The following is a 17,568-nucleotide window of genomic DNA, read 5'->3' as shown; positions in this document are numbered from 1 at the left end:
AATTTAAGATTTTGAATCAATTGCATTATACACCAAAGCACATTTCTCAATGTACTGCAAATGTCATGAGGGAAAGCAGGAGCGGACACAATTCACATGTTTTGGGACTGCCGCTGATAGCCGGTTTTTGGCGGGAAGTGGCGGATGTCCTGCAGGATATGGTACAGATAGCCCCTGTACTCACTCTCCTAGGTACTGTCTGGGTACATAGGGAAGGTATCCGTGCATGTTCGCAGATTGTTTAATGCGAGCTGTATCATTGCCAAGAAATGCATACTGAAATACTGGAAATCCAAAGCAACACCCACATGTACAGAATGGCTCGTGGAATTGGCATTTGCAAATGAAGAGGAGGAGGGTTAGATAGCAATAGTTGTATCTGCATGTAGACCAAAGGACATTTGGGGGCCATTCCAGGACTACCTTTCACAAACCATGGCAGACTGAGGGGATACATTATCACAGGTGATGAATGATTTGGAGTGTTCATGGCAATGCTCATGTGCAAAGATCCACATAATTGTGAACGGACAGTTACTACAGAATGTAAGTACTTATTTGTGGCTCAGTGCGATATGTCTGCCTAAGTTTAAAGTTTTTTTATTAAAAAAGATTGCTGTTTGATAACTGTTCAATTATGTCTGCCAAGCAAAAATAAAGTTTTAAAAAATGAAAAAAGAAGTAACATCAAGTTGAGGCTAAAGGCTATGAGAGAAGGCAAAGAGAAGAGTGAGTAGAACTAGGAATGGAGCAAAGTCAAGATGCATGATGAAGGGTAGGAGAAATAGGCAAGTGAAGGCAATAAAGAAAGAGTGCAGCCCAAGAACAATAGAGGGTATGTGGGTGAGCAAAAATGGAAGGGGTGGATGATTGGCTGAGAAGTAGCAGGTGTAAATTCGGAGTTTGGCTAGAATGGGGTTATAGGTAACCAAAAGACAGTTAAACATGCCCAAAACAGCAATGTTCCTTGGTCCTTTGAGGTAACAGAAAACTGCAGAGAAAGGATAGTCTATGGGTGGGAGAATCCCTATGCATGGACACAGAAGTAAGGTAAAGGATGAGCTTGGCAAAGGCCCTTTCCAGTCCCAACAGGCCCAAACGGGGAACTCGCCTTTGCTGCTTTTGGCCCTTGGCTGCAGATGTCTGGGATGGACACCCAGGGGAGACGGAATAATGGAGATAGTGCGTCAGATGTCTCCCTGGAGCCACAGTTCTCCTAATGGCTTCTACGTTTGCAGGCAGAGTCCTGGGTGTTGTAGGCCCAAGTACTTGTTTTCTAAGGCAAAACCTTCAGATGGTGCACAGGGTTCCTCTGACTGGATGCGGCCAAGAAAAGAAATTTAAAACAAACCTCCATACAGTCACATTATCATCTGGGAGCCTATCACAGTTCCCCAGGTGGCCTCCAAGAAACAGACTGACAGTGCCAGACAACCTGAAAGAGCCTTAGATTGGATGGCAGTAGACATTTTGGAGGCATCGTAGGCAATGTATGCTTCTGTGATTAAGACTGCTGTTTTCAAGCCGATCTTAAATTAAAAAGAATGAGCTAGTCGTGTTGCGAGCGCCAATGTTTTTCCCTCTTTTATTGTTGCCACTTGCTTAAATTTAACGAATGGGAATACCACTGAGACATTGGGCCTCATTACAAGTTGTCCGGTATCCCGGCGGTAAATCTGCCGGAATACCGCCCAAATGAATTTCTGTTACTGCCACTTGGTCCGGCGGAATTTCCGCCAGATTACAAGTGGTGGTGGCGGTGTAATTTCCCATTTAATATGAGTCCATTGGACTCAATAGGCCTTTTTTGCAGAATTACTACAGCAGTGATTCTGCCAATTCTGCCGATTTTTCAGCAGTGAGTTGGAGGATTTACCTCCAGGATTTTCCTGAAGGCAAATCCTCCACGCAGAGAAAAGATGGCTGGAAGCTTTCTTGGTTGTTAACGGGGGGGGGGGGGTCTGGTTCTGGAAATCAAGGTAAGTATATGAAAAGGGGGAAGTAGAAACCAGACTGCACAAGGGGGGAAAACCTGTCTAGAGCTAGACATAATTAGCCCTAGCTACTGAGGATCACGCTTGTAGTTATACAGATGAAACAATTGTATTATTGCTACAAGGACACTTCCTGAACTCCATCACTTCACACCTACTTCCTCACCTACTTCCTCTTACTGTCTCCAGGCTGGAAGCTGACATTGCAAAACCGGGCCAGATTTAAATTTCTTCTCATGGTTCACAAATCTATCCACGATAAGGCACCACTATTTCTATCCTCCTCTATCCAACTCTACAAGCCTTCGCGTAATCCCTGCTTTGCCTCCTCAATTACCCTTGTGGCACCTCACCCTGCATGTGCTTCTGCTCCTTGTCTCTTTTGCTCCACTTGCATGAAATTCTCTTCCCCCCAGACATCTGAGAAACAGTCCACACCGATTTGCTCAAAGTCAAATTGAATTCCTACCTCCACTCTCAATTTACCTGTCATCTGCCTTCAAGTCCACATTTTTTCCTCGGCTCCAACCTGCCCCTGTCGCTCACCTTCTCTGCCACCACTCTAGCACTTCATCCATCATGGTCACATCCCTACCTAGCTAGCCATACCGCCTACCTGCACTTAAACATTTCCAATGTTGATTGTCTTCAATCTATGTACATCCACCAATGTATTGTCCCTGGTGACTTGAGGTCATCAGAATGTCACTGAAACTCACCCCATTGTAAGAAGCTCACTAATTTTCATCAAATCGGATATCTTATTGTTATGAATCCCGAGGTGTAGTTACTTCACCCCAAGGGGAAGCCCCTTCCCATGAGGACAGGGTGGTGAGGCTGCTACCTGATAGTCCCCATGGGGAGGTGGTACTCAGCGGGAGGGCCTCATCGGAAGAGACCTCCTCTCTGGGAACGAGGGAGAACCTCTCGGGAGACCGTGGTATACCCACCCTCCACCCATGCCCTGTACACCCCCTTCAGTCCTTAGACCCCACTTCCAACAAACTCCCATAGGGAGAGTAGGTCCATCTACTAACATCTGTGAGGTTGACATAACCAAATGTACTGGGACAAAGAAGATCCTTGAGAGCCTGAGGGTTTACCTGACCCAAGTAACACTGGTGTAGCGGGGGGCCCCGGGAAGTGCATGTCCTGGGAGGAGGCCCCCTCAAAAAAAAAAGAAGAAAGAAAAACAAAAAAATGTAATCTTTTCTTTTTGAAGTCACTGCGTTTATAAGGAACAAGTTACTTACCTGTAACTGTTGTTCTCCAGCATGGGTCTGGCATGGATTCACATGCTCATGAATATTCCCTGTCGTCAGGCTGGGAAACCTCGGTACAGAAAAAAATCAGTATCAGTTTCGTTCCTGATCTGTCTTTCCTAGTAGTAACCAATCACTGAGCTCTGGGTCATACTGCCCACAGCCAATGACTGCCCTCTCCCTAAGCCCCGCCTCCGGCAGCCATCCTCAGATTTGGTAGCACGTAAAGTGGCAGTATGACCAAGTGAAGAGCCGCAGAGGGGTAGGCGGGAGGGTTCGCATGTGAATCCATGCCAGACCCATGCTGGAGAACAAAAGTTACAGGTAAGTAACTTGTTCCTTCTCCAGCATGGTGTCTGGCATGGATTCACATGCTCATGAATATAAGATTACATGCAAAAGGCTCAACATTAAACAATACATAAACTCTACATTAAGCAACTCTTACCTCCTCACCAGGCCCTTCAGGCGAACAGGTTGCGCAGCACTGCTTGGCCGACCCTGGACTCCTCCCTGGAATCCCGATCGACGCAGTACAATTTTGTGAAGTTGTGCGTCGACCTCCACGTAGCAGCCCTGCAGATGTCTAGCAGGGGCACACCAGACAAGAACGCCGTGGTAGCAGCGATCGCTCTGGTCGAATGGGCTCTTGGACGGCCAGGCCGCAGTCGGTTTGCCGACCGGTGACAGTGTATGATACAGCCGGAGAGCCATCTGGAAATGGAAGCCTTCGAGAGAGCCTTCCCTTGATTGACATGGTCCAAAGTTCACACAAAGCTGTGAGGTCTTCCGAAAACTCTTCGTGCGGTCCACGTAGAACTTCAGCGCTCTAGCTACATCCAGCGAGTGCAAAGTCCTCTCGACCGGCGACAAAGGCGACGGGAAGAACACTGGTAACACCAAGGGATCGTTGAGGTGGAAGTCCGACGGCACCTTGGGCATGAAGGAGGGATGCGTCCTGAGCACCACCCTCGTGTCGTGAAAAGTCAAGTATGGAGGCTTGCAAGATAGGGCCTGAATCTCTCCCACGCGCCGTGCGGAGGTGATGGCCCAGGGCTTTAAGTGGGCCGGGGCCTGCCGGGGCTAGGCCCCGGCAGGCTCCGAAATTTCGTTTTGAGGCGGGGCCCTGCCGGGGCCCAGTACTCTCCCCTGGCAGCCCCGGCCACTACACGAAAAGGCATTTTTTTCTACAGCCTGAAGCGCTCGCTCGTTTGCGAGAGCTTCAGGCTACAGAAAAAAATGCCTTTCAGCCATAATGGTGGCGCCGCACCTGCGAGGCATCCCTTTAATCCAGAGATTACCGTCGGCCGGCGCCACCATTATGGAAAAAACGTGAGGCCGCTGAAAGCAGAGGCCTTGCTTTCTAAATACTGGAGCTGCCGCGCATTCGCGAGAGTTTCAGTATTTAGGAAAAAGACCTCTGCTTCCAGTGGCCTCACCCTTTCAGCCTTAATGGTGGTGCTGCCCCTCCCCAGCTGGCGAGGGGCAGCAGCACCATTAAGGCTGAATAGGTAGGCGCTGTCCCCTGCCAGGCAAGCCTACACAAAATAAATGCAGAGATCAGCACCCTCTCCCCATAGGGGAGAGGGTGCTAATCTCTACGAAAGGCTGCCTGGCAGGGGTGGCAGTAGCCCATTGAGCCCGGGCTCGTTAAGGGGGCGTGGCCTAACGGGCCATCAAGACCCCCGCTGTTAGGCCACGCCCCCTCGATGAGCCCCGGCTCGATTTGTAGTGCCACTTAAGGCACTGTGATGGCCACAAGAAAAGCTGTTTTCCACGACATGAACTTCAACGGTGCCGTATGCATAGGCTCAAACGGGGTCCCCATGAGCCTAGTCAGCACCACGTTGAGCTCCCACGCCAGGGCTGGGGCCTTCACCGGCGGCAACAAGCGGAATAGTCCCTTCATAAATTCCTTCACCAGGCGATGAGACCACAAGGACACCCGTCCTGTTGTCCCAGTGTATCTGGAGATGGCAGCCATATGTATCTTGATGGAGGCAAGAGCTAGTCCAGCCTTGGCCAACGACAGTAGGTAGTAGTAAGCTAGACGGTCGTCTGTGTGTTTGAGGGCTACCTCTCTCGAACTGGCCCTCATGAGCCAGTTGTCGAGATACGGGTACACGTGTATCCCTCGTAGACGTAGATGGGCTGCCACTGCAACGTGACCATCCTGAATTTTTGGGACTTGAGGTACTTGTTGAGATGCTGCAGAATGGGCCTCCAGCCCCCGGTCTTCTTTTTGACTAAGAAGTATCTAGAGTAGACTGCGGAGCCCCGGAGTCATCTTGGAACTAGCTCTATCACCCTCTTTTTTTTAACATGGCCCGTACCTCCTGCAGGAGCTGAGGGATGAGCTGCTTCTGCTGGGTCACCAGATGGATCCGCTGACAATTTTGCTGAAACTCCAGGGTATGTCCGTGGGCCAGAGCATCCAGCAACAATCTGTCGGTCACCCCGTCAGCGTGTGGGAGTCCATCTCTACCGACTGTTGGGTGCTGGATACCCTGGCCCAGAGGCACGCCCTTGAGTTTCTAAAGAAGTGCCCTCGTGTGCCACCCCTGGCCAGGAAGGAAAACCACGTACCCCAGCTGCTGCTGGAGGTAAGGGCGATGCTCAAGAAAGGTGCCATTGAGCTCGTCCCAAAGAGACTTTGGGGCTCCGGGGTCTAATCAAGATACTTTCTTGTAAAGAAGAAGACAGGAGGTTGGCGTCCCATCCTGGACCTGCGGCGACTGAACAAGTACATCAAGGCACAGAAGTTCCGGATGGTCACCCTCGAGCATGTGCTGGGACAGCTGGAGGAGGACGATTTCCAGTCAGCGTTGGACTTGGAGAATGCCTACTTCCACATCCCTATTCTAAAAGGACACCGGAAGTTACTCAGGTTCGTGGTCCAAGAACGGCACTACCAGTTCAAGGCTCTCCCATTCGGATTAAAGTCGGCACCCAGGGTATTCACCAAGTGCCTAGCACCGGTGGCGGCGTGGCTACGCCTGCAAGGGATCCACGTCTATCCCTACCTGGACGACTGGCTCATCCGAGCAAGGACAAGGGAGCTCACCGTAGAACACACAGCGAGGATCGTCCAGCTACTCAAAGACCTGGGGTTCTCCATCAACTTCCCCAAATCCCACCTGGTCCCTTCGCAAGTCGCCCTGTTTCTGGGAGCCAAGCTCGAAACAGTGGCACGGCTGGCCTCGCTGTCAGACGAAAGGACGAAAGCCATCCAGGGCAGGGTGCAACGCTTGCTAGCCACGGACGTAGCCAGGGTAAGATCCATCAAATCCCTTCTCGGGATGATGTCCTCCTGCATCTATCTGGTACGCCTGTGCAGACTTTGGATGCGTCCACTGCAGGAGTTCCTCGACGCACGCTGGATCCAAGCGACGGGCAGCTTCGAGGACAGGATACCGCTCAACGAGACCTTCCGACGAGCGATCCGGTGGTGGGGCACCAGCGCTCCTCTGGCGGCGGGCGCAGACTTTCAGACCCCAGCTCACCAGGTAACGGTGACGACGGATGCCTCCCTGGATGGGTGGGGAGCGCATACCGGAAATCTCCACGCGAGAGGCCTTTGGCTCCCGGAGGAAAATCAACTTCATATCAACATTTTGGAGCTCTGCGCAGTGCTTTGGGCCCTCAGGGCCTTTCTTCCGTCCCTCAAGGGCAAGGTGGTGAGGATCTTCACCGACAACACCACCACAGGGTGGAAGCAGGGTGGAACCAGATCCCCAGCCCTGTCCAAGGAATCCCAGGATCTGTGGCACTGGGCCGTCGACCAGCGGATGTTTCTGGTACCTTTTCACCTGGCAGGGATAAAAAACACCATCGCCGACGCACTCAGCAGGGAGCTGCGCTAGTGCCACGAGTGGGAGCTACGCCAGGATCAAGTGGATCGACTCCTCAGGCTGTGGGGCAGACCCCAGGTCGATCTCTTCGCGACGAACTCCAAGTGCCAGAGGTTCGCCAGCAGGTTCCCCCAACCGAGGAGCATGGGCGATGCCTTCTCGTTCCCCTGGGACAACCTGTTCCTCTATGCCTTCCCGCCGTTGCCACTGCTACTCCGGCTCGTCAACCAGCTCAAGAGGTCCCGGTGCTGGATGATCCTCGTCTCATCGGCTTGGCCGAGACAGATCTGGTTCCCGGACCTTCTGGACCTTCTGGTTCCCGTCCCCACCAGTCAAACTGCCTGTGGACGCGGATCTTCTCTCCAGAGAAGGAGGTGCCATTCTTCATCACGACCCAAAGTCGCTGAACTTGCAGGCCTGGCTCCTGCAGCACTAGAGTTTGGGGGATACGATATACCGGCAGACTGCAGAGAGGTTCTTGCAAAGGCCAGGGCGTCCTCAACTCTCAAGTGTTACGGACACAAATATGACACATTTTTAAATCCTTGTACAAAATACATTAAGCAAAAGGCTTATTCCCGAAGTTTTATATTCCCCCATTCATAAGGGAAGTATACAAGTAACGGAATGATAAGTAATTTAAGACCAATAGTTCCCCTCTTGGTTCTGCAATTTAATTTGAAGACTCAAAGAAATACCACCTGCAGCTTGTGATTATGCACACTGCAAAGAAAATGTGACGTTCCAAAAAAGGAAAATACAGCCCTTTTCTGTCCATGACATAATGGAAATAAAACAGTTTAAAATGGGACAAGTGGTTATTTTGTGACTCCATCCAAATTTCCTGTTAAAAGATTGTCAGATAGTTGTTTAACATCCCCAACGTCCTCCTCACCTGGGCCTTCTGATGAACTGTCCTTGGTTTCTGTTATGGTCTTCTTCCGTAACCGGTTGTCTTGCGTCGGTCTTTCCTTAGATAGTTTCTTCTTTTTATCATGCAAGTGGGGTCTAGCTTCCTCAGAGGCCACCTTGGCAGGGAGTGGTACCTGCCCTAGAGGAACCCCAAGTAGCTAAGCCCCAAAGATAAGGGAAAAAGCCTGTTGGCAACAAAAAACCCTGGTAATCCTCAAGATGAATAGTAGGAAATTGTCCAGAACTGGGAAAGTTGGGCGGAGACCAGTGCATGTATAAATCCTCAGTAAGTCTTGTCTCAACACTGGAAGGGCGGTAGTAGAAGCTGGATGATGATTCAAGGTGGAGGCAGTCCTCAAAGATAAGGATTGAAGCAATGTAGCGGTAGGGGGGAACACATTGGCCAGAAAAATAGCAGCGTACAGGCGTGCACTTAGAGGTAAGACTGCACAGAGAGGAAGAGAAAAGACCCACTCGAAGGCACGTTATATAAGGGCATAAAAAAGAAATACTCTAAGCAGGCTTGCAGAACACCCACAAGAAGACCAGAATCGCAGTGCTCTGAGAGCAAGTTAAGGAAAGCGAAGACGAAAGGCTTGCAGTAGTGCCACGAAAGAAAGCCCAGTACAGAAGTTGGATACAGACTACACAAGAATAAACAAAGTATGAACAAATGAGGAGGAATCGTGGAAGATCCCGCAAAGAGAAGCTCCGTTCAGAAGAGTGAGCCAGGCAAGTATAGAAATTAATAGTGGAGAGGAGATAGAAATGCGGAAGACCGCGAATAAGAATCGGTACTTCAGAGAGTAGCGATATGAATACAAAGCTGGAGGTGCCGATGGAACAGGAAGTGTTAAAGGGAAACAAACAACCGGCAAGGCACTGGGATAGAAGGATAGAAGATGAAAAAGACTAAACTACAGATTGCTAGAAAGGCAAAAACAGCACAAGGGAAAGGGAGGAGGGTTCCAACCAAGACAAGAACCGGGGAGAAAATTCAAGGGTGGAATGCAAAGTGGAAAACACTCGGCGGAGAACTAACCAGCGCTGTAGCAAAAGAAAGCAGATACAACGCGCCGCGCCATAGGCGTGGCTAGGATTTATATCTATAGCCGCCATGTTGGATGAGGACTAGACAGTAATACCATGTTACCCTGAAGGAAGTTAGTGTCTCCAGGCATGCCATAAATTCCATGGGCGAATCCTGACAGTATACCCCCTTCCCCTTGGGGGGCCTCCCGGTTTACCCGGATACAGGTGATGAAATCACTGTAAAAGCCGGGATGCATGAATGTGACATTTCGGCTCCCATGTCCTTTCTTCAATTGAATAACCCTTCCAATGAACCAAGTACTGTACTCTTCCTCTTCTATAACGGGAATCCACCAGATAAGAGACTTCATATTCTTCCAGAACCTGAGGTCTGTGAAGCGATGTACCTCTTGTCCTCCTTTGATACATATCTTCCTTGTGTTCCTTCAGTTAGGAAGTATGGAATTCTGGGTGTACCCGCAGTAGGCTCTTAGGTAAACAGAGCTTAAATGCCACTGGGTTCACTTGGGCCACAATTGGAAAGGGTCCCATATAACAAGGGGCAAACTTGCCTGCATGGACCCATCTTGGTAGGAAGTTGGTAGATAGCCAAACCAGTTGGCCCGGCTTCCAGTCAGGGTTAGCTCTTCTACTGCGGTCGGCCCACTTCTTGTGTGTATGTCTACTGGCTACTAATGCTTTCTTAGCAGTGTTATAGACATCTCGGAGTTCCGTCAAAAGGTTGTCTATAGCGGGCGTGCTTGCGGATGGTAATCCTATCCATGGCAGTTGTTGAGGATGGTAGCCGTAAGTACAATAAAACGGACTCATCTGAATAGAAGTGTGTATTTATTTTAGGCAAATTCGACCTGAGGGAGAAAAGTGGCCCAATCTTCTTGTTTAGAACTGCAAAAACATTGGAGGTATTGTTCGAGTCTGTCATGAAGTTTCTCCTTCTGGCCATTACTTTGTGGATGGTAGCCCGATGAAAGAGCTCTGTGTATTCCCAACTGTTGGCATAATGTAGACCAGAATTTTGAGGTAAACTGCGAACCTATGTCTGATATAATCGTCCTCGGCAAGCCATAAAGGCGAACAATATCCCATAAAATGATGGCTGCTGCCTCAAGAGCTGATGGAAGATGAGACATAGCTGAGAAGTGAGCCAGCTTGCTGTACGAGTCTACGGGTACCATTACAGTCGTCATACCATTGGAAATTTGTAGGTCTAGAAGGAAATCAGTAGAGGTGTGTTCCCATGGGCGGCCCGGTAACACGAATTGTTGTAACAACCCAATGGGTTTAACCGTTGTCTTATTACAAGCACAAACCGGACAGGATAACACATACGGTTGACGTCCTGGATTAAAGCGGGCCACCAGAATCTGCGACTAATCAACTCCCGAGTCTTCCTTCTACCTGGGTGTCGGCATAACTGTGAATCGTGGCACCACAAGAGGATCTGTCTTTGGAGTTTCTCTGAAGGAATATCTAAGGCTCTGCCATGAGAGTAGAGACCTTCCGTACTTCGGATGACAGCTTCTGGGGTGTCCGGTTTTTGCTGATACTGTAACAACAGTTCTCGTAAAAACAGAGCAATCACCGCGACTGTTCTTAGCCCTGGTAGGACAAGGTCATGGCCTTGGTAAGTTCCAGACTCTTCCCCTTAGCAGGGTGATATGGCATCCGCAACTTGATTTTCGGTTCCTGGGATGTACATAATCTGGAAATCAAACTGCAAGAAGAAATATGCCCATCGGGCATGACGAGCGTTTGTGCACTCCATCTGTTGAAGGACACAGAGATTTGTATGATCTGTGCGGATTAAGAAACTATGTATAGTTCCTTGCACGAGATGACGCCATTCCTGACAGGCTAATTTAATAGCCAACAGTTCCTTCTCTAGAACTGAATAATTACGCTCACTGCTAGTCAGGGTTTTGGAATAATATGCCACAGGATGTTCCATACCACCTTCGGTCTTTTGTAGCAGAACCGCCCCCACAGCACCTACAGAGGCATCAGTCTCTAAAATTAATGGTTTATTATGGTTAGGTTGTACCAGAATTGGTGCTAAGGTGAACAGATCCTTGAGTTGTTGGAAAGCCTCCTTCTGTCTTTGGTTAAAGTCAAACTTAACACCTTTCTTGAATAAGGCTGTTATTGGTTGTACAAGTTTGTAAAAATTTGGAATGAATTGTCTGTAGAAGTTCGCCAGTCCAAGGAACCTTTGGATTTCCTTGACATTTTGTGGTTCCTTCCAGTCCAAGATTGCTTGAATCTTACTGGAATCCATCTCTAGGCCCTTTTTCGAGAGGATGAACCCCAAATACGATACTGAAGTTGCTTCAAACTGGCATTTTTCGGGCTTGACCAATAGTAGGGGAGTGTAAAGACGATGCAATACTTCCTTGACTAGACGCCTGCGGTCCTGATGGGTCTGGGAAAAGACCAAAATATCATCTAGATAGACCACCACTGAAAAAACAGTAAGTCTGAGAAGATCTTATCCATAAATCTTTTAGATGCTTCGTTCAGAAGAGTGAGCCGGGGAAGTATAGAAATTAATAGTGGAGAGGAGATAGAAATGCGGAAGAGCGCGAATAAGAATCGGTACTTCAGAGAGTAGCGATATGAATACAAGGCTGGAGGTGCCGATAGAACAGGAAGTGCTAAAGGGAAACAAACAACCGGCAAAGCACCGGAATAGAAGGATAGAAGACGAAAAAGACTAAACTACAGATCGCTAGAAAGATGAAAAATATCACAGGAGAAAGGGAGGTGGGTTGCAACCAAGACAGGAACCGGGGAGAAAATTCAAGGGTAGAATGCAAAGCGGAAAGCTCTCTGCGGAGTACTAACTAGTGCTGTAGCGAAAGAAAACAGATACAACGCGCCGTGCCATGGGTGTGGCTAGTATTTATATCTATAGCCGCCATGTTGGATGAGGACTAGACAGTAACACTGCGTTACCGTTACCCTGAAGGAAGTTAGTGTCTCCAGGCATGCCATACTTTCCACGGGCGAATCCTGACAAAGATGCAGATTAAGGGTGGAAGATGTGTGGGGGCTTTCTGAAGCAAAAGCACCCCATCACCCAACAGTTGTTTAATTGAGGACTTGCTGCCATTCACAGCTGATAAAGAACTGCCTTTTCAAATGTGCTGAAAAGTGAAGGAATTTGCATGGCTCTAATGCCAGATGAGAGGGAGTGCCATTAGGGGCCCAGCAGCCTCCTACTCATGGCTTGGACGTGACGGGGTTCTGAAAGGCCCCTAGCAAAGTGAGGACCTGTGCAGCCGCAAAGGTAGCTATGAGCTAGTGACTCTTTACAGAAGCAGACACATTAAAGTCAGTGTTAGCTGAAGAGTGGCTCACTTTGGACTGTGAGTGACATCACTACCAGCTGCCATGTTGGATCCATGACATCACTTCCTATGGCCAACTTGGTCAACCCCATTTCCAGCCGAAGGCCACAAGAGGCTCTTCTGGGAACACCAATCAGGAAGAAATTGCCTCATTCCAGCAACACCAGAGACAATATCACAGAGACCAACCACTGATGGACTAGGCAAGCAGGTGACAAGAGCGTGTGTCATCCCTTAACTCTCTAGAAGCGTTTAGCCAGGGGTATCCTAGTTAAGGGAGGAATAGTGAAGGGTGAAGACCAGCCATTGACCAGCCTCTTTGCCTTTTGGCCTATGAGCCTTTGCTTTTGCCTTTCTCCCTGCTGCACCTGTGATTACCCCAAGCTTTCAAATTACTGTACTGTCTCCCCACACTGTGCTACTCACAATAATGCATTCACTCCTGCTCCTAATTATGCTCCTCCTACTCACCACTCCCTACGCTTTCTCTAATCATGCTACAACTTCCTCCTTTCCCATCAATTCTATGAAACACGTAACTAAAAACTCCCACTACTCCATCTCTGTTCCACCTCCTTCCAACAAACAAAGCCGACAATCTAACCATAACACCATTAACACCTATCCACCTCCCCTCTCTTCCTCCGAGACTCGACTTCTCTACTCTTCCTTACCTCATCAACTGAACATTGCGCTCTGGAATGCTCAGTCTGTATGCAACAAAATTCCTTTATCACCGACTAGTTTCAATCGAGCGCTCACCCCCTAGACCTTCTTGCTATCACTGAAACCTGGAGTTCTCCATCTTACACTGCACTCTGGCGACTCTACACTACTCCAAACTATCCTAAATTCACTCTCCTCAACTGACTAGCAGAGGAAGATGTATGCATTTATCGTTGTTGTTTGTTGGATTTGTAAAAGTTCATTTGAACTAAAATAAATAAATAATATAATCATGTACTTACCCAAGCATTAGGTTCCTGCATGGCTGTTTTAGATTCATGGCCCCAACAGCTAGACTCTTGGCCCCAGGAATCAGATTCTTCATCAAAACTACCAATTTGACAAAAGCCGCCATAGCTTGGACTCACATCCAATTTGTTGAGTAATGCGCTGTTTTTTCTGTTAAAAAACACAATACAAGTTAGAACTTTGACATAAAAAAGCATTAAAATGCTGCTGTACTCTGATTCAATTCTAGAATTAGCAGACATGTCAAATAACTGCAGAATCCGAAAACAACAAGTTGTGAGAGATGTTGAAACTATGTAAACCTGTTCTGGAACCACAAAATCCCTGCATTGGCTCCAAACACAGAACCCATTTCACTTCTCACCGCCACCGATCTCAGCCTGCAGCATTTACGCTTCCTGACCAGGAGGCATTTCTCCTGTGATGATCACCGGAACGCAGGTAAGCCCAGCTGGGCTTTGGCTGAAATAATTTGTGCTCCTTTATGCTTGTTGATTTTTACATCAGCCAACGTATAAATTGCTGTGTGGGGCTCGTTGGCTAACTTCATTTTGCCTCTGCCTCATTTTTGTATTAATCTTGTGTGGCTACACATATACAACATGGCCGACGCCATCTTCTACAAAGGAGTGCCTCGCCAGCCTGCCCAGCATTTGCCATGATTGGCCAGCCCTTGTCGATTTAAGGCCAATCAGGGAGCCAGCAGGTTGAGCTGGCCCCCCGACAAAGGCCCCTATCTAACCTGTCTGGCCATTGGGTGCATCAGACTCCCTGACTCTGGCCATTATTTCTGGCTGCCTCCTGATGTCGCCTTGCTGTTACGCCTCCCTGTGGCACTGGTGCTCCAGCCCCAAGCACCGGATCCAATATTTTCCTTGTGAAGCCAGACTGCGAGCCTGCTCCTAACCTCCCCCTGTGACATCTACACGGCATCTTACTCATCAGAATCTTCCTCCCCACATGTTCCTCTTCTGCCTTCATCCTATGCCTGCTTTCGTGTCCCTGTGTTCCCCTTAGTTCCATCCATGAGCCTGTAAATTCATCATTCTCTAGTCTGCAAAGCGTCTAAATGCTTTAACTGGTCTGTCAGACAGGTCTGCCTGCATAGTCAATTGTGTGCTATTGTTTGAATTTTGTGAAATAACAAACCTTGGCATTTTAAACTCTGTCGGTTCTCTCAAAGGCGGGATTTTTGCTTTTATTCCTGAAAGTTGAATCATGGCACTTTAAAATCTGCTTGTTTTATTTAATTGTTTTTTTTCTGATACCTGTGGAAAGTCGAATCTAGGCATTTTTAAATCTGCTTGTTTACCCAAACGGGTTTCAAATGTATGTTGCCCAAAGCCTGATGCTGGCTTGTTCTGCCCTTGCCTAACTTTTGTGACCTTCCTATCTTTAAACTTCATATCTAGGTGTGCTTTACATATACCACCCTGCTGAAATGTTTATATATTTACCCTGCATATTTTGATAGTTCTAGGTGTGTTTTTTCATCTGCTACCCCCGTTTTAAACTCTGCCTTGAGGTTCTTTTTCATATATAACTGTCTGGCTGCTGCTAGGCCGCTTGGTGAGTTCTTTCGTGCATAGTGCAGTTCCTCGTCTTCTCCCCCTGTGGTCCACGCTTCCTCTCCCACCCATGGTGCTCTCCATCTCCCTTAACGACTCTAACTGTTATTCTATTACCTAGCCTCCCTCTCTTTCGAAGCTAGGAAGGAAAAAGCTTAAGAAGGGTCTCCTGGTCTCTAATCCAGGCCTACCCATTGCCGACACCTATGTAGCGCCACTTCCAGGCAGACTATCACTGACATTCTTTGTCGTTCCCTCTCCAGACCTATGGACTCCCCTTATGGAGTCTGTCCTCTCGCCTTTCTCTACCTCTCACATTAATGGTGGAACCAGATGGGAAGTGCTCTTGGCACACTTCCCCATCCTCCAGGTGCATCATAAATGTCACCATCATGGCTCAGGGTTCTCAACCCAATATCCTCCTCCTTGACAGGTGGCTTCCGTCTTTCATTAACTTCCTTCCTTCTCATACCATTTCTTTGGCTGCTAAACCTTTGGTCTCTTTGCCCCCCACTGCCCTGACGGGTGTACCTCACCCCTGCACCCCGCCTCAGAAAAACTTCAAATGTGGTACCCAGCTTCACCTAGCTACCCTCAAATCTCGCTCTGCTGTCAAAAACTCCTCTGACATCGGTCACCTCCTTGAAGACTTTGACCTCAGCGTCCTCGATCTCACTGAGATGTGGTTCAATGCCAGCTCTGTCACTGCTTTTTTCTCCCTGAGGGCTACAAGATCATCTCCAAGCTCAGGTCTAACCGGTCTGGAGGAGGAGTAGCCCTTATCTTCCATGAATGGGTTCCTGCCTCTATCATACCCATTCAATCCTACTCCTCCTTTGAATGTCTTATTTGCAAGCTTTGTATCCCTCCCACCCTCTCAATCACTCTCGCTGCCATCTACAGACCCCCTGGGTTGGTCCCCCTCTTCCTGTCGGAGTGGGCCAACCTCGCCTCTTCTCTCCTTTCTACCTTGAAGCTTCTCCTCCTTGGTGACTTCAATATTCATCTTGACTCTCATGAAGCAGCTTCTCTACTCATCTGCAACCACCGACTCGTTCTATATCACCAATCTTTCCTCTGGCCTATCCCACACAGCTGAGCACACCCTGGATGCGCTCACCTTAGCTGACCTCCCTCTATCTAACCCTCTCTACACACCTCTGTCTTGGTCTGATAATTCTCTCCTTGCTTTGCAACTGGAACTCCTTGGCTCCGCAGCTAAGCCTCTGCCTGCACTGCCAGCCTCCTTCTCCATCATCCAACCTATGACGCGAGTGTCAGTATCCCTCCCCCTATAACTGCTCTCAACTCTCATTCTGACTCGGCCATTGCAACCTTCACCTTTCCATCTCCATCCTTGCCCCTGCCATAAGGATCCGCATGACGCCTGCCTCCAAATGCAACAGTTGGTACGATTTTTGAAGCCTTGCTAAAAAGCAAGTGTAGAGTTGCTGAACAGAAATGGCGAGCCTCTGAAAACCTGGCCTGCCACGTGCTCCAAATGAATTACAGACTCTCCGTCTGGTCCAAGAAGCTGGCCCATACCCAAGCCTGCATCTTGGGGGCCACCAACAACATGGCTGAAAATCTGAAAGGAACTCGTCAATCCTACTGCAGTCTATACTGCCCCTCTTCCTTCCCAGACCCTCTGCATGGCTTTGGCCTCCCACTTCTCAACCAAAACTCAGGACATCCTGTCCTCACTCTCCTCTTCACCCCCTCCTCCACATGTTGTCCCCCCTTCTCTCCTCCTCACCCATGGGGTTACCAAGACTGTTTGTTTTATGAAAGTCTCCTCCAAACAATTGCTTCCCTGTTCCTCTAGCACTATCAAGGACAATATTGCCGCCCTCTCTCCTTCTTTGGCCGTGTTCTGCAACCACTATTTTGCCACTGACTTCTTCCCACAAGCTCTTGAGCAATCCATTGTGCACCCCGTCTTGAAAAAGCCATCTGCTGACCATTCCAGTCTGGCAAACTACTGCCCTATTTCCACCCCCCCTCCTTCTTGGTGAAAACCTTTGGAGAAGTTGGCCATCTCTCAACTCACCCACCGCACTGAATTTGTTGGTTGCCTACATGACCACCAGTCTGGCTTCAGAGCAGCCAGAGGCAAGGAAACTGCTTCTCTGAACACCTGTGACGACTTGCTCTCTAATCTTGACTCCTGCTCTCCCTATGTTCTCATACTTCTGGATCTGTTCTCTGCCTTCGACAATGTCAATCATGTCACCCTCTTAAATCGCCTCTAGGACCCTTTCTCTCCTCTACTTCACTCTCTACCTGTGGCTTTTCAACATTTACCTTGCCCCTCTTGCCCACCTGATCTCCACCTGCAACACTTGTGTATGGGTGTGATATAAATAAAATATATCATATCACTGTCTCCCCTCATTACCAGTGTTATGCCGATAACACAGCTTTCCTTTAAGCTGCCCTCCTCTATCTCCTCTCCTTCTCTCATTCCCGATTGCCTGACCGCTATTCAGGCATGATGCGCTGCTAATGATCTTTGGCTTAATGCCAGTAATACGGATACCCTTCTCATTGGAACTCTTACCCCTTCGTTCCCTCCTAATCTCTGGCCGCCATCCTTGGGCCCTCTC

General features: G+C 48.7%; 1 protein-coding gene across 1 annotated transcript in view; it reads right to left on the bottom strand.

The window, feature by feature from the left end:
• Positions 1 to 17,568, bottom strand: part of EPSTI1 (epithelial stromal interaction 1) — a 636,716-nt gene that overhangs the window by 235,693 nt on the left and 383,455 nt on the right. Inside the window, exon 7 of the mRNA XM_069639242.1 lies at positions 13,388 to 13,544. Within this exon, the coding sequence (XP_069495343.1) occupies positions 13,388 to 13,544 (157 nt within the window). The remainder of the gene's footprint in view (positions 1 to 13,387; positions 13,545 to 17,568) is intronic.

The sequence above is a fragment of the Ambystoma mexicanum genome, chromosome 7q, assembly GCF_040938575.1.
Source record: "Ambystoma mexicanum isolate Mex_15411 chromosome 7q, UKY_AmexF1_1, whole genome shotgun sequence".
In the NCBI taxonomy this organism is placed as follows: domain Eukaryota; kingdom Metazoa; phylum Chordata; class Amphibia; order Caudata; family Ambystomatidae; genus Ambystoma; species Ambystoma mexicanum.
Note: the sequence above shows the minus strand (reverse complement) of the source record. Positions and strands in the feature narration are given on the sequence as shown.